The 23443-nt window shown below is 43.5% G+C and overlaps 1 protein-coding gene and 1 non-coding gene across 5 annotated transcripts; one reads left to right on the top strand and one right to left on the bottom strand.

Annotated features, from left to right (window-relative positions):
* Positions 1 to 820: 820 nt before the first annotated feature.
* On the bottom strand, positions 821 to 22778 carry LOC115108001 (glycerophosphocholine phosphodiesterase GPCPD1). Of its 4 annotated transcripts, XM_029631851.2 has the most exons (20): positions 22585 to 22778; positions 21589 to 21681; positions 21179 to 21269; positions 20859 to 20943; positions 19687 to 19762; positions 19303 to 19344; positions 17470 to 17593; positions 16987 to 17230; positions 13774 to 13936; positions 13101 to 13233; positions 12624 to 12678; positions 12407 to 12499; positions 12132 to 12209; positions 11884 to 11923; positions 11586 to 11641; positions 11406 to 11471; positions 10717 to 10853; positions 7371 to 7506; positions 7106 to 7266; positions 821 to 2888 (listed from the first exon to the last, which is right to left on the bottom strand). In XM_029631851.2, the coding sequence occupies exons 2-20, from the start codon at positions 21635 to 21637 to the stop codon at positions 2702 to 2704; spliced, it is 2016 nt and encodes a 671-aa protein (XP_029487711.1). In that variant the 5' UTR covers positions 21638 to 21681; positions 22585 to 22778; the 3' UTR covers positions 821 to 2701. The 4 variants fall into 4 exon arrangements, with proteins under 4 accessions (XP_029487711.1, XP_029487710.1, XP_029487712.1 ...); XM_029631850.2 differs by having other exon boundaries at positions 21589 to 22777; XM_029631852.2 differs by lacking the exons at positions 19687 to 19762; positions 21179 to 21269; positions 21589 to 21681; positions 22585 to 22778.
* Positions 6786 to 6860, top strand: trnaa-ugc (transfer RNA alanine (anticodon UGC)). Its single transcript has one exon. It is a non-coding gene; the product is annotated as a tRNA-Ala (tRNA).
* Positions 22779 to 23443: the final 665 nt, after the last annotated feature.

The following is a 23443-nucleotide window of genomic DNA, read 5'->3' as shown; positions in this document are numbered from 1 at the left end:
TTTCATTTCATTTAGAGGGATCTTTTTACAGTTCTCTTATAAATTTTCACTCTTACCCTCAAATCCTCCAACAGCCAGTCTGCTGGCACCAGGGGCCGGTCTCCCGGACCAAAAAGTATTCCTAACAGACCATACATTTTTTTTTAAAACAGCCCCAGGAGAACAAACCAGTAAGGAAATGAGATTTTTAATCACACACACACACACAAAAGAAAAAAATCATGTCACATCCATATTTTGCAGGGTTGCCTCTACAGGGTTACACAATTGTCGTTTTCAAACAGCAACAACCAGATGCTCGGTTGGTTATATGGGTTGGCAAACCCCTTCAACAATATTCACACGCATCTCCTATAAAACAAACTACAGGTCTTCAGACGTGCAAAAACTTAATCTGCATTCAGAAAGAACGGAATTGATTAGCGCCAAATTAGACACCCAGGATTTACTCAAATGCATGCCTCCGATTGGGTTACTCTGAGTGTCCGAGTAAAGTTGACAGAGAATAGGTCCAGCTGTGCTTGTGTGGAGACAACTGCTCTACCCTGTCCACTAGACTAGTACAGGTGCTGCACATCTCCTGGAAACAGCACTTCAGTGCCAACACACAAACATGGCGACTTGCCAAGGCAGTGGGAGTCCAAGTACACCCAAGACAAAGTGACAGTTGGTGAGAATGTTTCAGGCAAAAACTAAAGGCCTCTGTAAATTCATAACAAAAACAAAAACCCAACATTATTTCTCTAATAAAGCACTCATACTAGTACATACCAGTATGTCCATTGCAATATATAAAAAAGACAAACTCCTACAAAAGTAGTACGTTTTTAAATCATTTTATTCATTTCATATCAGTTAGCTAGCATTGTCCTGACAGTATCAAGGGTGTGACATGAGTGACCCTCAATTCCAGTCACCCATAGCACTCTGAAGGGCATGCATCATGACTCCATACACCTAGGTAGGGGTAAGAGTCTCAAAAGTGATTTTACTTAACGAACTCAGACAGTGCTTGCGTCTATGTTTCCCAGGGATATATCACGGTACACCATTTTGGAAATATAGACCGTTACATCTTCAATGTGCATAAAAAAAAAAAGAAAGACTGTACAAACAAAATACATCCGGTAGGAAAAATGAGTTGCAATGTGACAGGGAAACTGTGCCATGTGAAACAATCTTGGTCTTCTATTGCATTAAGTAGAGTGAGGTATGACGAGATTCAAACAAGTGGCAGTCGGACTAGTTCATTCATACAACTTCCCCAGCAAGGCTTTCTGATGTGTAGCGCAAACACCGTTTCTTCCCTTCAAAATCAGCTAGAGTGAGTTATTAAGTGGATTAGATCTAGCCAGTACAAAGGGTTACCTATATACCCCTCCCTAATGGTGAACATTGAGCTCACAACTCACCCATACATTTTAATGTGATGCTGAAAGCAAAACAAATATGTATTCAACAGGTCATTAAAGCAATATTAAATGAATCTGTTCAGATTTAGGCACCCGTAGCAACACTTCATTATCTGGTCATCTAATAATGACACTTCATTAATGGCATAGCTCAGGGCAGTCCTAATACATATCAGTTTGCACGAGTTCAAATGCACCATTGAATAAAAAATAAAATGCACATCAAATTTAAAATAAAATCACCTGAGCGAGAGAGTTGGTCAGTGTCCCAAATTCTCTTGTTCTATTGAAAATCTATTATGAATTGTAGCCACTGCCATTCAAAATTAGATGAGTAAATCTAACAAAAATAACACTGTAAAATGCTAGCTTATTTCTATGCGGACAACCATAATGCAGATGCAAAAAAGTAAGACTAGTGTGGTAAATCATTATCCGCATAAAACTACAGCTTAGTTAAATTAAACCAGCAAGCTGAAGGCAAACTGTGGGCTGTTATCAGTCATGAACTGCAATACGTGTACACAGATGTCACCAATAAAAAAAGATCAATCTGGAAAAGCTAATATACAGTATATTTTACCTTCAATTTGTATTTCGCAAATCCGCATAATAAAATATAAAGCTCAAAATAAATTCCTTGAGTAGGCATTAATTTCTAAGTGAAGACATGTGGATTCCTTTGTGAAATTGCGACTGAGGTGCATATCCCACACTCTTTCAACTGAAGTCCTAATAACAAACACCAGATGCCATTTTTGGCAAAACACCCTCCTTCCAGTTAAAACAAACGGCTGCGAGAAAACATCTGGACACAGCTTGAATATTGCTTCAGTGGACAGAGTGGATGTCAGTTCGGGAAGGGGTTGTCAATATCTGGCCATGCTACAAAAGGACAAAAGGGCTTTTTTTTTTTTTAAATCACCTAATGTAGAAGCAACACCGGACGAGTAACTCTTGCAGAACGTGACACGCTTCTAATTTAAATGAAACCATTAAATAAGAACAGCAGCTTTGTGAGAGGCTTGGTTCCATTTTCAGGATTGTGCTCCAGTGTGAGAGCTGCATTAGGATAAAGTGGCTCACATTGGCAAAAAGTTACTCTTCCAGTGTAGCATGTTAAAAAAAAAAACTTTTCTCAGCGTCTAGTGTAGCTCCTATGTAACTCAAAAAAATAAATTTAAATAAAAAAAGTGTACACTCGCTCATAAATTCTGCCTATATTCATTACCGCTTCTGTCCTGTCTAGCATGCTTATCTAGAGACAACCTTCGGAGGCAGACAGTTGCTCAGGAAGAGCTGAGGCCCGAGTCGGACTCTGCACTGCCGTTGTGAACCTTTGAGTTGGCGGCGCAGATAGGCGCCTGGCAGGGGATGGAGTAGCAGGAACACACAAAGCTCTTCAGAGTCTCCTGCAGAGTGTGCTGCTCCTCCACTTTGAAGACGTTGGCCTGCTCAACCTGGTCGTCACAGATCCTGGAGTGAAACGCAGAAAAGGAGCAGAAAATTAAATTAAATTTAAAAAAGAGAAAGGAGGACAAAACATTGTTATTAGGAGCCAAAGATACAGTCGAGACAGAATTACTGCCGCAGGTACACAATCCTAGTTCAGGATTTAACAGGGAACAAGGAAGTTCAAAAACACTGTTGAGGTTAATAAGGATTGGAATCTGGTTCCTCAGTGGCTACAGAAAGTGCTAATCTACATAATCAATAGCATGTCAACATCACCTTATCAATAAAATCTAACTCACATTTACATGATCAGCAACTGTACAATGTTGTAGCAAAGCTGGAGGGAGTAGCTTCGAGTAATAATCTCAGTGCACACACACCCATGGATCAGATTTCAGCTCACTGTAAAAACAGGTTCTTACAGCCACACTGCCTGCCTACCTGACGTTCCAAAAAAACAACCAGTCTCTGTGTGTTGTATACCCCATGCACTTAACATAAGCCTTTGTCTGGAAATGGCCAATACTAAAGAGTCGTACGCAGGAGTGATAAAGCAGAACACAAAATTGATATATGCATGAATATATAAAAAAAAAAGGGGCAAACTTTATCCACTACCAAGAGAGTTCATCTATATTATTTGTAGCAGTCTATTTACCACCACAAAGCGATGCTGGCAGTAAAGACTGCACTCAATGAGCTGTATAATAAGGCCATAAAAGCAAACAAGGAAATGTTCATCCAGAAGCAGCGCCCTAGTGGCCGGAGACTTTAATGCAGGGGACTTAAATAGGTTTTCCCTCATTTCTACCAGCAGGTCACATGTGTAACCCATTAAAAAAAATATATATATATATATATTAATTTTTTTAAATAAACTCTAGACCATCTTCACTCCACATAGAGATACATACCGCTCTCCCTCCATTCGGCAAATCGGACCATAATTCTATCATCCTGATTCATGCTTAAAAGCAAAAACTAAAGCAGGAAGTACCAGTGACTCGCTCAATACGGATGTGGTCAGATGACACGGATGCTACCCTACAGGACTGTTGTGCTAGCACAGACTGGAATATGTTCAGGGACTCATCCAATGGCATTGAGGAGTAGAACCACCTTAGTCACCGGCTTCATCAATAAGTGCATTGACAACGGTGTCCCCTACGTGCATATCCCAACCAGAAGCCATGGATTACAGGCAACATCCTCACCGATCTAAAGGCTAGAGCTGCCGCTTTCAAGGAGTGGGACACTAATCCAGACGCTTATAAGAAATCCCCCTACGCCCTCAGGCGAACCATCAAACAGGCAAAGCCTCAATAAAGGACTAAGATTGAATCCGATTACACTGGCTCTGAAGCTCGAATGTGGCAGGGCTTGAAAACTATTACGGACTACAAAGGGAAGCTGTTCCAAACGACTGATCACACAAGTCTTCATTCACAAAGCCACGGGGCCAGACGGATTACCAGGACGTGTACTCAGCGCATGCGCGGACCAACTGGCAGGAGTCTCCACTGACATTTTCAACCTGTTCCTGACCGAGTCTGTAATACCCACATGGTTCAAACAGACAACCATAGTATCTGTACCCAAGAAAGTTAAGGTAGCTTGCCTAAATGACTACCGTCCCGTAGCACTCACGTCAGTAGCCATGAAGTGCTTTGAAAGGCTGGTCATCATGCCGGGAAACCTTAGACCCACTCCAATTCGCATTCCCGCCCAAACAGATCCAATCTCAATCGCACTCCACACGGCCCTTTCCCACCTGGACAAAAGGAACACCCATGTGAGAATGCTGTTCATTGACTACAGCTTAGCGTTCAACACCAGTGCCCACAAAGCTCATTACTAAGCTAAGGACCCTAGGAATAAACACCTTCCTCTGCAACTGGATCCTGGACCTCCTGACTGGCCACACCCTGGTGGCAAAGATAGGCAACAACGCATCTGCCACGCTGATCCTCAACACTGGGGTCCATCAGGGATGGGTGCTTAGTCCCATCCTGTACTCCCTGTTCACTCACGGCTGCATGGCCAAGCACGACTCCAACACCATCAAGTTTGTTGACGACAACAGTGGTAGGCCTGATCACCAACAACGATGAGACAGTCTATAGGGAGGAAGTCAGAGACCTGGCAGTGTGGTGCCAGGATGACTTCCTCTCCCTCAATGTGAGCAAGACAAAAGAGCTGCTCATGGACTACAGGAAAAGGAGGGCAGAACAGGCCCCCATTAACATCGACGGAGCTGAAGCGGAGCAGGTTGAGAATCACCAACTAACTATCATGGTCCAAACACACCAAGACAGTCGTGAAGAGGGCACGGCGACACCTTTTCCCCCTCAGGAGACTGAAAAGATTTGACATGGGTCCCCAGATCCTCAAAATGTCATACAGCTGCACCATCGAGAGCATCCTAACCAAATGAATCACCGCCTGGTATGGTAACTGCTCGGCATCCGACCGTAAAGCACCACAGAAGGTAGTGCGTACAGCCCAGCACATCACTGGGGCCAAGCTTTCTGACATCCAGGACCTATATACTAGGTGGTGCTACTCGCAGTTTATTATCCATGCATCGTCACTTTACAAAATTATATAAAAAAAATATATAACCTCAAATTTGTTACGTTTTGATTATTATAATTTTTTTTAAACTTTCGTTTATTTAGCAAATATATTTTTAAACTCTATTTATTGAATTGCATTGTTGGTTAAGGGCTTGTAAGTAACAACTTCATAATAAGGTCTACACCTGATATATAAGGCACATATATTTTATTTGTCAGAGTCGCCAGTTGACCAATCATTGCTTTCCTAATATTTTAATTTAAAGTCTAGTGAAATTTGGCTACACACTTTCATAAAAGTGCAAATTATCTCAGGAAAGGCATAACAATGCCAAAATGTGTGGAGAACTACCTAGGCTAAGTTCGAAGTGAAATGTTTTGCATCATTGTCATGGAACCCTGCTGGTCTGTTCAAGTTAGTGACCAGAACAGGGGACCTTTCATTCAGGCAGTAGTCAGGAGGAACCAAATCGGGGGTGAGTAAATATAAACACCAACACAACCAGGAATCAGACACATTACTGGCATCAGGAGAACCAGTAGAGTCAATGACATGATTTGGCCACCAGATTTAACATACTCTAAAAGAAATAGACACTTATCAGCTACAGGTAGAAATTAACCTCTCAACCACAGATCTAGGGTCAGATTACATTACTCCAAATTCTTACTTTAAATCACGAGGGTTGAAAGAATATCTGACCCTGTATCAGAGGCTAGGGGAAAGTTCTACCAACTCCAAGTTGTCATGACAACACACAGGGGACTGGAGAAAATGGCTCTGGTCTATTCCAATGATCCGACACAGCTGGAAGAAATAGGGACCTCCGAAAACCAGGAATCCACTGAATGACTTTACCAAACACACAGGCCATAGTTCAAATGTGTGTCATTTCCGTAAAAGTTGCCTGCTGAAGCAGTAGAAAACCAGTTCTATCTGAGGTCAGGTCACACGACGTTGTCTGTTCATTGAACAAAGCCCCTCGCCGACCCAGCCATCTCTACTTTACAGAAACACATTTATTTTCTTCTGATGTCATAGGTTCCTAATTACATAACTATTACATTCATTCGCTACAGTGGCGGAACACCAAGTGATTCAATAATAGCCTACGGTGCGTTCTTAGGTTATGTAACCTCTATGACGATGTCCTTAACACGACACTGACTGAAGCACTGATGTGTTTGTGTCAGCGAGACTGTAAAAAGCAATGCTGACAGAAGTCAAATCAAGAACCTTGAGCAACAGTCAACAGTATGAGAGACAGTGTGTATTACAGGTTGTTGATAGTGTGAACAGAATAAATAGAACTCAAAAAAGGTGCTCACAAAGGAGACTTGTGTTACATGTGGCTCAGTTGGTAGAGCATGGCACTTGCAATGCCAGGGTTGTGGGTTCGAGTCCCACGGGGGACCAGTATAAAAATGTATGCACTTACGCAAGTCGCTCAGGATAAGATCCTGCAAAAATAACCCTTTGAATAGATTTCTGTATAACAGCAGTAGGGGGTGGTTTCCATTCAACCTAGTCCTGGACAAAAAGAAAACGTGATCAAATCTCCATCGAAAGTGCTTTTTATTCTAGGAATAGGCTTCATCTGTGTCTGGGAAACCGCCTCTAAATGAGCCAAAATGGATTTACCTGTTCAGCCAGATGTTTACCTGTCATAGATGAGTCCGTCGATGCCCTGCTCCCTTAGCTTGGTCCTGTTGTCGTGGTCGTTGTTGAGGTCTCCCCAGCAGAACACCACCAGGCCTTTAGATTGAGCCTCTCGGATGTGCTCCAGGTTCTGAAGCAGCTCCTCTGTGTGGGCACTGATACCCTAGATCGACAGACAAGACGTCAGGGTGTCGACTGATCCGCTACATTCGTACAGAGACTTAGTCAACGAACTACTGAACGCCATATCCAAGTTCCACCACTCACCAGGATGTTTTCGCTCTGCGCAAAGCTCATGGCGATCTGTGTGGTCCTGCAGCGGATGTCCATGAGCTCAGGATAGGTCTCAGAGATGCCCTGGGTCAGGAACAAGATGGGGTACTTGTTCTGCTTCTGACGAACCCTGGGGGAGAAGACGACATTTATGTCATATATATATTATAATAATTAATTAATTAAATAAATTAATATATTATATTTAAACTCTTGAACGTGCCGTCCTTGGCCAGCTCTCCCGCTATCTCTCTCAGAATGACCTTCTTGATCCAAATCAGTCAGGTTTCAAGACTAGTCATTCAACTGAGACTGCTCTTCTCTGTATCACGGAGGCCCTCCGCACTGCTAAAGCTAACTCTCTCTCCTCTCATCCTTCTAGACCTATCGGCTGCCTTCGATACCGTGAACCATCAGATCCTCCTCTCCACCCTCTCCGAGTTGGGCATCTCCGGCGCGGCCCACGCTTGGATTGCGTCCTACCTGACAGGTCGCTCCTACCAGGTGGCGTGGCGAGAATCTGTCTCCTCACCACGCGCTCTCACCACTGGCGTCCCCCAGGGCTCTGTTCTAGGCCCTCTCCTATTCTCGCTATACACCAAGTCACTTGGCTCTGTCATAACCTCACATGGTCTCTCCTATCATTGCTATGCAGACGACACACAATTAATCTTCTCCTTTCCCCCTTCTGATGACCAGGTGGCGAATCGCATCTCTGCATGTCTGGCAGACATATCAGTGTGGATGACGGATCACCACCTCAAGCTGAACCTCGGCAAGACGGAGCTGCTCTTCCTCCCGGGAAGGACTGCCCGTTCCATGATCTCGCCATCACGGTTGACAACTCCATTGTGTCCTCCTCCCAGAGCGCTAAGAACCTTGGCGTGATCCTGGACAACACCCTGTCGTTCTCAACTAACATCAAGGCGGTGGCCCGTTCTTGTAGGTTCATGCTCTACAACATCCGCAGAGTACGACCCTGCCTCACACAGGAAGCAGCGCAGGTCCTAATCCAGGCACTTGTCATCTCCCGTCTGGATTACTGCAACTCGCTGTTGGCTGGGCTCCCTGCCTGTGCCATTAAACCCCTACAACTCATCCAGAACGCCGCAGCCCGTCTGGTGTTCAACCTTCCCAAGTTCTCTCACGTCACCCCGCTCCTCCGCTCTCTCCACTGGCTTCCAGTTGAAGCTCGCATCCGCTACAAGACCATGGTGCTTGCCTACGGAGCTGTGAGGGGAACGGCACCTCAGTACCTCCAGGCTCTGATCAGGCCCTACACCCAAACAAGGGCACTGCGTTCATCCACCTCTGGCCTGCTCGCCTCCCTACCACTGAGGAAGTACAGTTCCCGCGCAGCCCAGTCAAAACTGTTCGCTGCTCTGGCCCCCCAATGGTGGAACAAACTCCCTCACGACGACAGGACAGCGGAGTCAATCACCACCTTCCGGAGACACCTGAAACCCCACCTCTTTCAGGAATACCTAGGATAGGATAAAGTAATCCTTCTCACCCCCTTAAAAGATTTAGATGCACTATTGTAAAGTGGCTGTTCCACTGGATGTCTTAAGGTGAACGCACCAATTTGTAAGTCGCTCTGGATAAGAGCGTCTGCTAAATGACTTAAATGTAAATGTTATGGTTACACTTACGCGTCACCCCGTGGAACGGTCGTTAAGACACTAACAGCTTACGTCTTTAAGCCTTTATAACATGCACATAAAACATTTGTCATAGGCAGTCCAACATTCAAATTACAACTGCGCAAACTAGGCTTCAGTTCAGCAGGCTAACAGATTTCTGGATAAATAATTCATAGCAAGTTTTTGGTCTCATTCAGTAGTTTACCTGACCAAGTACAATCCTGTTCATTTGTTGTTTAAACAAGTTGAAAATGACGCTGCCGCTGCTTCTGCGTGTCTTGGATTTCTGCCCAGTGTCAAAACAATATGCTGAAATTTGAAGACCTAAAAATAAAAATGTATGTGTGGAGTATCACGTGTTCAGGTAACTTGTATTTTGCTCAATACCTTAAACTGGACACGCACCAGAATTTAACAAGCGTGTCCACTCGAGCTGAAATTGATTGGCTTGTTCTAACTGTAATCCATAGCGACAGACAGCGGCTTTTATACAGAGAACTCTGCAAATTTCACATGCCATTTGCGTTTCGGAATTGGTCGCACTGGTGTGAGCTGCACATTCTACCTGGACACCTGAATCAAAAACACCCTTATTTTTTTGCAACCATGAATTTGTTAAACAGTAAATTGCGTTATCCTAATGCCCTGCCGCTGTGCCTGCCTTCTGTAATGCGTGAGCCTCTCACACGGTCTAATCCCTTGTGTGCCCCTTTAACTATTTCAAGATTCAATTGTAAGAAGAAAAATTGCTCATCGCCCAGCACAAGTGCACTAAGCCTCATTGCAAAGTTGTTTTTAGGACATTACATTTACTGTTAGATTAATACATAGCCACAAGCAGTAGGTTGTTATATTTAGAGTTAGCAATCTAGCTAATGTGTATTTGAGTTTCTACTTCCTCCCCCGAAAAAAAGAAAACCTTTTTGGAGCCCTATTTTCACAGTAAAAATAAAAACTGTGCTTTAATGTCAACCCAAAATTCATGACAATCACTGAATTAGGTTGCATATCAAAATATCTTTAAATCATGCATTCCTACTTGGACATGTTAGATGTAATGACTTATTTATTGAATACCATCTCAGTAGTCTATTACACATGTTAAAAAAGCATTGGGAAATGACTTTATAAGAGGACTCAAATGTATTGTGGGACGCTGCACAATTTTTGCGGGAGGATGCCACCAACTGAAAAGGTCAGTGGTGCCCTGCAGACACTTGTAGAATCTATGCCAATGGGCAATGAAGCTGTTGGTGGGTGGCCAAACGCCCTATTAAGAAACTGTCGGGTTCCCTTTTATTTGGGCATTTACCTGTATGTTGACAATCACGCTACTTTAATCATTTAGCTGAACCTTTTATCCTCAAATGACAAGTTAACCAGGCGTTCAAGACTAGAGCTTCCATAGCGACCGTGCAGCAGGCTGAAAGTTTGAGCCCTTGAGTAGTGCTTATGTAACGGATGTGAAACAGCTAGCTTAGTTAGCGGTGGTGCGCGCTAAATAGTGTTTCAATCGGTGACGTCACTTGCTCTGAGACCTTGAAGTAGTAGTTCTCCTTGCTCTGCAAAGGCCACGGCTTTTGTGGCGCGATGTGTAACGATGCTTCGTGGGTGACTGTTGTTGATGTGTGCAGAGGGTCCCTGGTTCGCGCCCGGGGATATGGGCGAGGGACGGTCTAAAGTTATGTTACACTTACATGGTGCAGACGTCAGGGTCGAAGCAGGAGAAGACGACACGTCTCTTGCCGGCTCTCTGCAGCACACAGCTCAGTATGATGTCCAGGAACAGGTTCATGTTGAAGTACGAGGACAGGTTTCCTTCCCACGAACCATCCTGTTGAAGACAATACCACAACATTACAATGAGAAGCGGGTTGTTACTATCGGACCATGTTTGGATTTACAAAAAGTACAAAGCTTTCCTATTTCACTTTGAACCACGAGCCCAAACCCTAAAAGAACAAATAGCTGTCTGAGATGGCAATTTGTTTTGCAAAATCAACAATTGCTGTATAAAAGAGTCAAATCGTCGCATAAAACTAACCTATCGCTGCAGTACAAAAAGAGGGCTTGCAATGTCACCCAATCAACGCACATTTACCGTATAATATGGTTCAATCAAGCCACACGACAAACTTCTTCCCTCATCAGCGCATTTTCGCAACAAATTGCTCAAATCCAGCACCTACTGCCTTGCAAAAATGTCAGAATTGCCACAGCAAATATCAAGCAAATTTGTGCGCAAAACATCACCAGAATTCCCTTTGAAATCCAGGAGATACTGAAATAGGTTATAGGTCGGGTCAGATAATACAGCCACTTCTGTCCTTTCTGGCATGACCAACTAATGACTTCATCACCAGTATCACGGACTGGCTGTACATACCTTCATCTGACAAATCCACTTCAGCTCGATGTTGAAGCCCACATTTTCAGGCACTGCATGGAAGATCTGGAAGATGACATAGGGAGGCAGTTGTAATGGGACACAGAACCTCAAGGGTGGGATAAGCTAGTCCACACTTTCAGGAACCTCGCAAGTGATGACGTCGACTAGGTCATTTACCTGCGAGAATGAAGGGAAGGGCTGGTGTTCGTCAACCTCTTCCTCGTCGTCGTCATCTAAGAAGCAAAGCGGGAGTAAACCATGCACTTCACCTCACACACCTATACACACCACCTGCTCTGCTGGTTCACATTCAACTGCTTTACACAATGACACAAGCAGAGGACATCACCATACCAATTGTCAGTTAATCTATAACTTCTAAAACAACTATGGCTTTGCAAGAGTAGAGGATGAGAGCATTGTTTGCCTCAAGGATAAATCATTCACGTAGTTAATGAAACGGAAGATAATATACCTTTGTGGTCGTTCACCTTCAAGGCAGAAGCATGGCCCAGCTGTAGATCAAACACAAGAGTCATCCTTCATACCGCGTCACTTTTGCCTATTCTAAAATAGTGACAAACCACAGACTACATAAGACTAAAATCAAATCAAGACATCCACATACCGCCTCCAAAGGACTCTTCATATGAACTGTTAAACAACTGGCTTCTGAGCGTATTCACTAGTAAAGGAGAAGCCAGTAGCTAGCAGAGCTTTTACCTTGAGCTGCTGTAGCTGGTCGTATGTGAGATCTTTGACCGGCACTTCAAACAGCTCCAACGAGTGCTTGTCTCCTTTCTGACAGGAGGAAGAGAGGAAAAAGTAAAGCAAGGATGCTGTACAGCAGGGTTTCCCCAAACTCGGTCCTGCGGGCCATCCCTGGGGACACACGTTCTGGTTTATGCCCTAGCGCTACACAGCTGACTCAAATAACGAGGTAGTTATGGATTGGTATTGTTGAAACAGAAAACAAAACTGGATTTGTTTCGGTTGACCTTCTTAGTAGAGATGCAACAGGTGAGATCGTGGTACACGATGGGGACACAGTCCTTGGAGAGATGGACATCAAACTCCACGTAGGCAGCCCCCTGCAGAAACACACATGCAGTCAACTCTGATGCAACAACAGATCAGAGAGACATTTAGATGGTCAAGAGGAAAATGTTTATTTCAGTTTTGTTGTTGTTTTACACTCCACGTGGGAATACTCACATGATTGGCAGCACTTTTGAATGAAGCAATGGTGTTCTCCCTGACTTTGGTATGTCTGAAAAACCAGACATTTTTAGGCAAAAAAAACCCCAAAGACATCCAAATCACGATGTACAGTATAAAAGATAGACGTAATCTTGTGAAGTATGAAGTGTATGATCAGACTACTAGTTAATGACCTGCACGCTAACACACACACACACAACTCCTAGCTGAGGTTCAGAGGCAACCCTTCGCTGTTAGTTGACCGTGACTTCCTCTGTTGATGTGCACTCGGACTGAACATGTCCTAACCTGCACTGCAACTTTGAAGTCATACGGGACAGAACAATTGCATTCAAACATTCAACAAACAAAGTATGAAAGGGTCTTTGTGCTCTTATGAGTAGGCCCTTCCTAGAGTCCTGCGTCAACACACGCACACATTTAACAACTTCTAATAATCTATTATGTAAAGCGTGTGCGCGTTTCTCTCACTTGGCTGCGTGTGTGCTCCCGGCCCCTCTGTGGCCAACGTCCAGGGGGGTACTCCTCTTCCTCCAGTACTTGGTGAAGGAGGAGCTCATGTCACACTGCAGTCCCTCGATAGGACGGATCACCAGGAAGTCCACTGGAATAGAAAAATACATTGTTTAAAAAAGGTGAAGTGTACTCATTCATTTACTTTAAATCTAAGCTTGATTTTTACCCGGGAAACATCTTAGCTAACCCGGTGGCCCCAAGTCATCTCAAGTCAGCCAACCCTTTATTTATATTCTAGTTCCTGTCCCCCCCCCCCCCATCTTGTTTGACAGTTACATGCTAAAGGGAAAGCTGATTGTTTACGTCGGGAAAAGGTCTGCGGGAGGAGCTATACGCGCCGACTTACAGTACTCTAGTTCCACGTCTGGTGAAAAGTCAAAGACCTGTCAGCCAATACAGACTGCATCCTAGTGATCGATTTCTCTTTAGTACATCCTATATTTCTCGAAGAGTGACAGAGAAGTGAAATAAGTCCCGCAGCCGAACCAAGTTTTGTGCAAATCCCCCATCGATAGACACCTGATTTACAAAGAAGTCAGAGTTACATGGATGCATCTCAAGCAACTTAGTTGAAATGTTCTATGCTTCTACCAGACGAATCGTTGCGGAAGGGGGTAGGGTTGCTCACCTCGGACTTTGCCCAGGGTCTGTCTGGAGTTGCGTTTCATGATGGGCAGAGTGACCACGCCGGTGTCCTTGCCACTCTCCACGAAGAATGAGGAGAGGAGGCAGGCCGTACCCGCCGTCCCTGGGTGGGCATCCCCTGGCATCACGTGCTCGCCCATGTCTTCCTGTAGGAGGGGAGGAAAGGGTTAATACACCCACTATCGTACACATACAGGGGCCCGACGCTCCTTTTTTGGAACAATAGTGGTTTGGGGAGTACACCTACAAAATCAAAAATGTATTGGTGGTTTACATGGATTTGCAAACGGTTATCGCAGGCGCAACGAAATGCTTGTGTTTCTAGCGCCAACATTGCAGTAATACCTAGCAACACAAATCCAAAATGTTAAATAAATAACAGAACGAGTGATAGATCTACATAAAGGGGATAGAGTGTGCACAGAAGTTACATAGGATGAGCCAAGACTAGAATACGTCACACACAGACGGGCTGTTCAAACACGCAGGGTGGGTCTATGGAAAAATGCACGTTTAAGAAAAAAATATTTGGAAGAACAGTTCTTTGAAATATATTTTCTTTAAACATGCATTTTTCCATAAATAGACACACCCTGTGTGTTTTAATACAATCAACTAAACTCTGTAAAAAAAAGGTCCTCTCACTGTCAACTGCGTTTATTTTCAGCAAACTTAACACGTGTAAATATTTGTATGAACAAAAGATTCAACTGAGACATAAACTGAACAAGTTCCACAGACATGTGACTAACAGAAATTGAATAATGTGTCCCTGCAAAAAGGGGGTGTCAAAATCAAAAGTAACAGTCAGTATCTGGTGTGACCACCAGTTGCATTAAGTACGGCAGGGTAGTGAAAGGTGAGAATTGTCGGTTAATTGAATGATTAGAATATTCCGCCCTGAAACATATAAATTGTATGGAATTGATTAGAATGTATGAAATCATAATCAATTAATGTGTAGTCCTAGTCAGAATGGGGGTAAAACAAATACCTTTATGGTATTTTAAACAGACTGTCTGAGCTCGGTGCCGACCTGACTAGAGATTTGGGAGAGAACGTCTCAAGGACAAAGTCACTATCTCTGTCGGCTGGGAAGTGAGACAGACAGTGTGTGCGTACGTTTGTGTGCATGTGTGGGCGTGAGAAGTCAGCATAAAATAAATTGATTTGTTTTCTTGACTTCAGAATGTTCCGTGAATAAACCTTTTAACCATTTAGCTGGGCCTCCGTTTGTTTCATTTGACCAGGATCTTACAAATTCTGGTTTACAGAAAGAGTAATACAACTCGATTGGGTAATGTACCTGGAGAACATAATTCTCCTAACAGGTAGCCTAGTGGTTAGAGCATTGGACTGGTAACCGAAAGGTTGCATGTTCAAATCCCCGAGCTGTTCTGCCCCTGAACAGGCAGCTAACCCACTGTTCTAGGCAGTCATTGAAAATAAGAATTTGTTCTTAACTGACTTGCCTAGTTAAATAAAGGTAAATAATAATAATTTCTGTACCAGTTCTTGCTGTGAAATGTTACCCCACTCTTCCACCAAGGCATCTACAAGTTCCCAGACATTTCTGGGGAGAAAGGCCCTAGCCCTCACCCTCCGATCCAACAGGTCCCAGACGTGCTCAAAGGGATTGAGATCCGGGCTCTTCACTGGCCATGGCAGAACACTCACATTCCTGTCTTTCAGGAAATCTCACACAGAACGAGCAGTATGGCTGGTGGCATTGTCATGCTGGAGGGTCATGTCAGGATGAGCCTGCAGGAAGGGTACCACATGAGGGCGGATGTCTTCCCTGTAATGCACAGCGTTGAGATAGCTTGATGTCACTGCAGGCACAGTCCGATGATACTGTGATACACCGCCCCAGACCATGACGGACCCTCCACGTCGAGCCTGCTCCAGAGTACAGGCCTGACTAGAGATTGTAACGCTCATTCCGTCGACGATAAAGGCGAATCCAACCATCACCCCTGGTGAGACAAAACCGCGACTCGTCAGTGAAGAGCAATCTTTGCCAGTCCTGTCTGGTCCAGCGACGATGGGTTTGTGCCAATAGGCGACGTTGTTGCCGGTGATGTCTGGTGAGGACCTGCCTTACAACAGGCCTACAAGCCCTCAGTCCAGCCTCTCTCAGCCTATTGCGGACAGTCTGAGCACTGATGGAGGGATTGTGCGTTCCTGGTGTAATTCGGGCAGTTGTTGTTACCATCCTGTACCTGTCCCGCAGGTGTGATGTTCGGATGTACCGATCCCGTGCAGGTGTTGTTACACGTGGTCTGCCACTGCGAGGATGATCACCTGTCCAGCCTGTAGCGCCATCTTAGGAGTCTCACTGTACGGACATTGCAATTTATTGCCCTGGCCACATCTGCAGTCCTCATGCCTCCTTGCAGCATGCCTAAGGCACGTTCACGCAGATGAGCAGGGACCCTTGTCCGGGGGTCTGTTTCTCAAACTAGACACTCCAATGTACTTGCCCTCTTGCTCAGTTGTGCACCGGGGCCTCCCACTCCTCTTTCTATTCTGGTTATAAACATTTTGCGCTGTTCTGTGAAGGGAGAAGTACACAGTGCTGTACGAGACCTTCAGGTTTTTGGCAATTTCTTGCATGGAATAGCCTTCATTTCTCAGAACAAGTATAGACTGACGAGTTTCAGAAGAAAGTGCTTTGTTCCTGGCCGTTAGGATTCTGTAATCGAACCCACAAATGCTGATGCTCCAGATACTCAACTAGTCTAAAGGTCTGTTTTATTGCTTCTTTAAAAGCAGGACAACAGTTTTCAGCTGTGCTAACATGATTGCAAAAGGGTTTTCTAATGATCCATTAGCCTTTTAAAATGATAAACTTGGATTAGCTAACACAACGTGCCATTGGAACACAGAAGTGATGGTTGCTGATACTTGGCCTCTGTACGCCAATGTTGATATTCCATTAAAAATCAGTTTCCAGCTACAATAGTCATTTTCAATATTAACAATGTATTTCTGATCAATTTGATGTTATTTTAAATGGATTTTTATTTATTTTTTAAATAATTATTTCAAAAACAAGGACATTTCTAAGTGACCCCAAATATATATATTATACACACAGTAAAATAGTATGTAAACATTACAACACAAAGCAGTTGTTTCCATAGTGCTCATAATAGTCAACTGGCGAATATATTAATCCTGCTGTGAACTGTACCTCAAAGAAGTCAAAGGTGAGTTCTAGGTTGTCGGGGTCCATGGAGTGGATGATGTACTCTGTCCACTGTGAGGGCTCCAGGGCGTAACCACACTCAGGCTGGGAGTGGCGGGACTTGTACCCATCTCCACTGATCATACTGGTCTCCAGCGTGGTGGTCATCTTGTGCCATGACGCTGCACTCTGCTCCAGCTCTTCATCTTCATCATCCTCCTCCTCCACACCCTCAAGCGTCAGCTTGATCCTGGGGACAGATGGGAAAGGTCACAGGTCAAAAAGGGGAGAGGATCTGAAAAGGCGTGACTATGACTGACTATGACCGATAGACTAGTGTATTTACGGCCGCATATTTCATCCATAAAAGGTGTAGCTGTTTATTTTAAAGCCATATTTGGTTTGATCCCATGAGTTATTTTGGGATCAATTCTATGGGCATTTGCGTAAATGCTTATATTGAATAGGAGCCACATCTCTTGCTCTCACCTGAAGCGAGACTTCTTGTATTTCTTCTTGGTGATGGATACGGGAGACGTCTTGGAGAAGTGCAGACGCAGACGGATCTCTGTCTGGCACGTCAGCCACCCAGAGTCTATACACACTGAGCCGTCTGCAGAGAGGAGTTGCAGGGAAACAGGTGGTAAGCATGCTGGCACAAAATGGCGACCGTTGAATTCACCCAGGTGAGTAACAGTACATATTGGTGGTGGGTGAGGTTCGCTATCCGCAAAACAACGCAAAGCACTTTGCGTTTGAGAAAAAAGCTATGGGAATAAAAGTAATTGTTCAAACACCGAGTCAACTGTAGGTTGGGGAGACAGTCAAATTCACTTCAATCAGTATGTGCTACTAACAGATAACTAACCGTCTCTAATGGGGAAGTGTTTTACATGTAATCTGTGAAGAGTTCAGTTCCACCAAAGGATTGAGTCATATCTCAGGTACTTAGTATAGGCTCCTACAGTATTTTCTTTAAGTACCTAGTCTGTGATTAGCAGTTTATGAGCCCTTAGTTAATCTTCATCTTGTTTTTAGTGCTCAATCCCGACATAAGAAATGTATACCTTTCCTCTACGCACTTCTCAGTATTTGGTATTCAGACTTAGCTTATGTAGTCGCATAACGCGCTCTGCAGGTGTGGCTACCTTGCGCACACTGAATACATTTCATTCAACCGCTGAAAACCCTCCCACACTTGCAGGGCCAACTGATTCTCATGGAGTTTTCAGTACATTTATCTTAAGCTATCCCTTTAAATAGGGTGCACATTTGATTCAAATTTTGTCGACATAGTCAATAGAAAACGGGCTCAGAATATAGGGATTCATGAAAGAAATCCACTAGGCTTATTCATCTCCGTTTCAGCACCAAATGATAAAAAAAAATATTTCATAAATATTGTATGTATGAATCATAAATAACAAAATAAAGGCTCAGTTACACACATAATATTGAGGAACTTTAAAAAATGACAGTGGTTTGATTCATCCTGAAAGCTGTCCTGTTCATGTTCAATCCATGAAATATTGGAAGGTGGAAATAAGCATATAACGGGCATGGAAGAACAATCCTATCAATCATGGAACTGTATGACAGAGGTTCAGTCCGTGCGAACCTTCCGTGAACCGGGCGCCAGGCTCCAGGTTTAACCTACAACGTGTGGACTGAGTTCCACAATGATTCTAATACACATCCCAAATTATTCAACAGCGTTAACCTAATATGATCCACTAAAAACAATTGCTATGTGTATTTTACAATCCCCTTCTCCAAACGGATTACTCATTTACAGTTCATGGAGGTAGGTGGTACTTCTATCAGAAAATAATGTTGACGCTTTTCCCCACTAGGAAGCGGTAGGTTTGCTAGACCATATTCATGGTTTCCTTGTGTGTAAACGTGGTGGAATTATTAGGGAATTAAGTCAAGGTCAGAATATGACACAGTTGGTCGACACCTTTTTGTTTGAGGTGGCGCTCGAATAAACATAGTGGGTGAATAGCATGCTATTCTCATGCTTACGTTCAAGAGCAGACAAGGCATAAAAAGAGGAAAAGCACATCAAAAGGAATAACGTTTCATTTAGGCGTGCTTAGCCCTGGTCGGGATCTGGGCCTTAGTGCATAACAAAGGACTTCCCTGAGGTCTTTTGCATTCAATGTCAAATTGGCGTTTTCCTAGTTCACCTGTGCAATGGGGTGAAGAGACTGCAATTATATTTTACCATTACATGGCCAATGTATTTTCCATACAACAGCGAGACAATGATTATTTCCCAAAAATGGATTAATCAAGACGTGATGCAATTATTTGACTTACTGTGGAATCCAAATTGGCCATCGTCAATATCAAGGTGCGATTCTGCAAGATAATAAACAGGCATGAGGCCTTTTACAGACATAACATCCAACAGCACAAAAAAGGTTTGTTTTAAACATTGTCCAAAAAGTGTCAGGTGGAAGGATTTAGGGGGAAAAAAATATGGTTTATTCAATCGTTTACTATTAAGCTGATTTTGAATGACCTTTGTCTGAGTTTTTTGTTTTGTCTGAGTTTGAGTGGTCACATCAACTAGCGTTTCCTCCGCTCTAGAACATTCTAGTTAAAACAACACAATGTGGCCTCCAACCCACTTGCCTCAGCAAAGCAGAGATACTGTACATTTCCCCCAAACCAAGCCGGGTATTGTTCTGGTGTATATACCTGTGGGGCTCATCAGACGTGGCTGCTGATGGGTCTCCCACTTAGTGACTATCACCTGACAGGGACCACCTGCACTCTGCAATGCCAATGTTTAGTACAGCATTAAGACTTATCAAATACAGTCAATGTTCACTTTGGTCTCAAAGGTATAGTCACCAATTAGCAAGCCACTATTGGTTGAAATCTGAAAAAGGGATTCATTAGTCGGTAGGTGGAAGAACTTAAGCATATTCTCTTCAGCTACGCTAAAATATCTAATCTTCTGAAAGATTGTATGTTTTTATTTATATATATATATTTTTTTAGCAAAGTTGATCTGCTACAGTATTTGGTATTTTAAGGGTTAGATCTGCCATTAATGGTGCAAAGTAAACAAAGCCTTTAAATGAGAAACTGTAAAAACAATCAAAACTGTATGTGGTCACAGTTTTAGACCCCAGAGACATGAAAAATGTGTTGTCATTACAACTGGCCTATCTGAATGTATGGGCTTCACCCATGAGTCAAGATTGTATGCTCTTTGACGAGTTAACAATGCCGTTTGTCCACTGGCAGTAGTTCAGAGCAGGCAGAGAGACGGCACTGTTCAAATGAGTTTGCATAGCCTCGTTTCCGCGTCGTATCACGGGTGTGATAGCGTTGCTTCATATGCTGCTGTCTGTAGGACATATAACAGCCTGACGCCCTCTCTCTGTATGAGGGAAAGCCTTTTTTTTTTTTTTTAAATTGTGTAATTTGAACGTCCAAGACGGACGTATCGAGAACGTTGCATACTGACATGAATAATTGGAGTGGTGAAGAACACGCTGCATGTGTTCCAACTTCCGTGTTGTTTAATGCTGCGCTAGGATAGACAAGGGGGAGAGGCTCACGTCCCGTGCTCAAATCCAAGCTTAGCTTATAGCCAGCTGGCAGAGCTCCAGGCATGGACACTCTCCTCTGAGCATTACAGAAAAACTGCACTGAAGTGAGCTCGAGGGGATCAACACAGATGTGGGGAAAGTGAGCTAAATAACCCACGAATGATCTTAAAAACGGCTGTAGGGTAGCTAACCTCATGCTTTCTAACGTTACTCAAATTTGAATAGGCCAAACACAATCAAATAGGTCACTTCTTTAATATGTCCGATTTCTTCACACGCTGACCGTACATAAAAAAAAGATGAGCTCACCTTTGACTCCAGGAAGTGGCCTTTGAAGTAACGATAGGTTGGCACAGCACCTCTGGGCACACTGACGGTCCTCTTCCACAATGTGCTAGGGAAGGAACAGAATATTTACATTCGAGTCATTTAGCAGACGCTTTTATCCAGAGCGACTTACAGTAGTGAGTGCATACATGTTCATACTGGTCCCCCGCGGAAATCTAACCCACAACCCTGGCGTTGCACGCGCCATGATCTTACCTTCTGAGCCGGCACAATGTTGAATTACTTAAAACACACAGAAATCATTCAGACCATAGCATATTCAAAAGTTAAGTGATATTTACCCATCGTGTTCAACCGGTTGTAGGGTCACAGCTCTTTGATGGCACCAGCCTCCTAAAGCTTCACAGCTACCAACCACAGCTATCACCTCACCTAGTCACACACCATATTATTACGTTCAATTAAACAAGTCAGAACTGTATACATTCACCACACACACTCTCTCTCGCTCTCATCAGGCTCTAATGATCAAGTGCTTTTCAGCTAAACTCTCGTGGACAAACTACGTAAATCGAGAATCTGACCAAATTACTCAAGATTTTAGTTCCGGGTCAGCTAACTGAGATGAACTAAAAGCTGACATTCCTGACTGTCTGGTTCGTTGTCAATCTTTCTGTCTAAAGTTGTCTTGAATTGAATAGTCTTCTTGTTTCAGATGAGTCTGCTGCCCTGCAGTAGGGGTTGGTCTTACCTGGGGATGTGTCTCCCCTAACTGCCAAAGTCACTTGAGTTGTCTCCATAGTTGACACAGGCACAAACAAGGACAATTGCAGGCGCAATCAAGCTGGAAAACCAGGAACTTAATGGTAAAACAGGCATAAATGTAGGCATAGATTTAGTGGATTAACAAAGCTGTGCTGGGTAGTAGAACCTCTATGACTGGACCAGAATATGGCCTTGGATATTCAACATCTCCTGTAAAGCCAGATTCTGGTTCAATCTATGACAAAAAAAAAAAAAAAAAAAAGTGCCCACATCAACACAACCACTCGGACTAGCTAGTTAGCTACTAAGATAACAGATCAAAAGCTAGTATTCGAGCATCCAAGACTGATGTATCTATAGAACGCCAGTTTGTGGTCCTAAAATGAAAATGAGGTAACCCCATGGCTTGTTGGTGCAGCGCAGGGGAAGTAAAAATAAAAACTATTTTTTGGGATAAAGCAGAAAATAAAAGGTTCTGAGGGTAACACAGGTTGAGTAGATGTTATACGGTTTTTTCTATGACACAACCAGTCAGTTCACATTACCTTTAGCCAATGTTTAAAACACTGATGAAATCAAAACGAGCACAAAATGTCCCCATAGGCTTTGGCCAATATACAAATCACTGGCTTGGACCAACGAGCCACGGCAGAGTTAGTGCACAAACTCCACTACTGTTACTCTGTCCGAGCAGACAGCCCAATTCCGGATTTGTCAGCAAAACAGACACTACTGTAGCTAGCCATGCAAGCCAGTTGTTTACCGTAAACGATTTAGCTAGTTACGCCTTTTGCGCCAACTCGGGCAGGCAGCTAATACTAACACTGGCAGTTACGTTACCTAACTAACGTTAACGCGCTAGCCATTGTAGCACAACAACATCGAGTTGACTTTTCCCCTCGCTACAAAAACTGAAATAACCATTACGTAGCAATATCTTCGCATAAAAAAATCTAAAATATCACAGACGGTATCAAGTTACCTTAATTCATCAGCAGACAGATCTTGCTCGGCGTGGTAGATTTGGCATACTTGTTGACAACGTTTGGAGCTACTGCGACGCTATTCTTCTTGTCGCCCGTGTGACATGAGCAGCATTAGCGACGAGCAACAATCGTTGAATAGCCTTCAAAATAAAAGTCAAACAAACGGATCCAAATAGTGGAATTGTGCAATAATTGGACTAGGGCTGTTCAATGTCGGTACTGGAGGGCCGAAACACTTCCGGTTCTTCTTCTTCAAATAAGTGATTAATTCAGACCTGAGACACCAGGCGAGGGCTATTAACTACCAAGTAGAAACAAAAACCAGAAGTGTTTTGGCCCAGGACCAACATTGAACAGCCCTGGATCATATCAGGGTTTCCCAAACTCGGTCCTGGGGCCCACCGTGGGTGCACGTTTTGTTTTTTACCCTAGCACTACACAGCTGATTCAAATAATCAACTCATCATCAAACTTTGATTAGTCATTGCAAGATGGTCTTCAACCGATGATCCATATAAAACCTATATTGCCGATGCTATATGTATGGTTTTGAAGCCACAGGACTGCCATATTGGCACTCGCTAGTAGGAGCAGTCCTCCTTAGGAATGAATGGAATTCTGCAGTATTTCATTTAAATGTTTCAAGGACAAAATTACATTGAAGTCTTTTTGTTGTTGTAGTGGTGACTGTCACATTAGTACTCTCAACAGAAAAACGTTAAGGATTTTTTTTTCTATACTTAGCTCACGTAATATAATTTGGAATTATGCATGAAAGTGTATGTAATAGAGTAAACATGTCAAAAACGAATGCAAGACATTAATAAATGCATTTCTATAGCTTGTGTTTAATAA

This window comes from Oncorhynchus nerka, linkage group LG24 (assembly GCF_034236695.1).
Source record: "Oncorhynchus nerka isolate Pitt River linkage group LG24, Oner_Uvic_2.0, whole genome shotgun sequence".
Lineage (NCBI taxonomy): Eukaryota > Metazoa > Chordata > Actinopteri > Salmoniformes > Salmonidae > Oncorhynchus > Oncorhynchus nerka.
This window is presented reverse-complemented; position numbering and strand designations above follow the sequence as displayed.

Coding starts and splice junctions, on each gene's coding strand:
- LOC115108001 (XM_029631851.2), bottom strand. CDS start 21,637: ATGGAGACAACTCAAGTGACTTTGGCAGTTAGGGGAGACACATCCCCA. Junction 13,937..16,986: donor TCACCTTTGACTTCTTTGAG/GTACAGTTCACA, acceptor CCCCTCCTACAG/GAAGACATGGGCGAGCACGT. Junction 11,472..11,585: donor CCTTCCCTTCATTCTCGCAG/GTAAATGACCTA, acceptor GTCATCTTCCAG/ATCTTCCATGCAGTGCCTGA.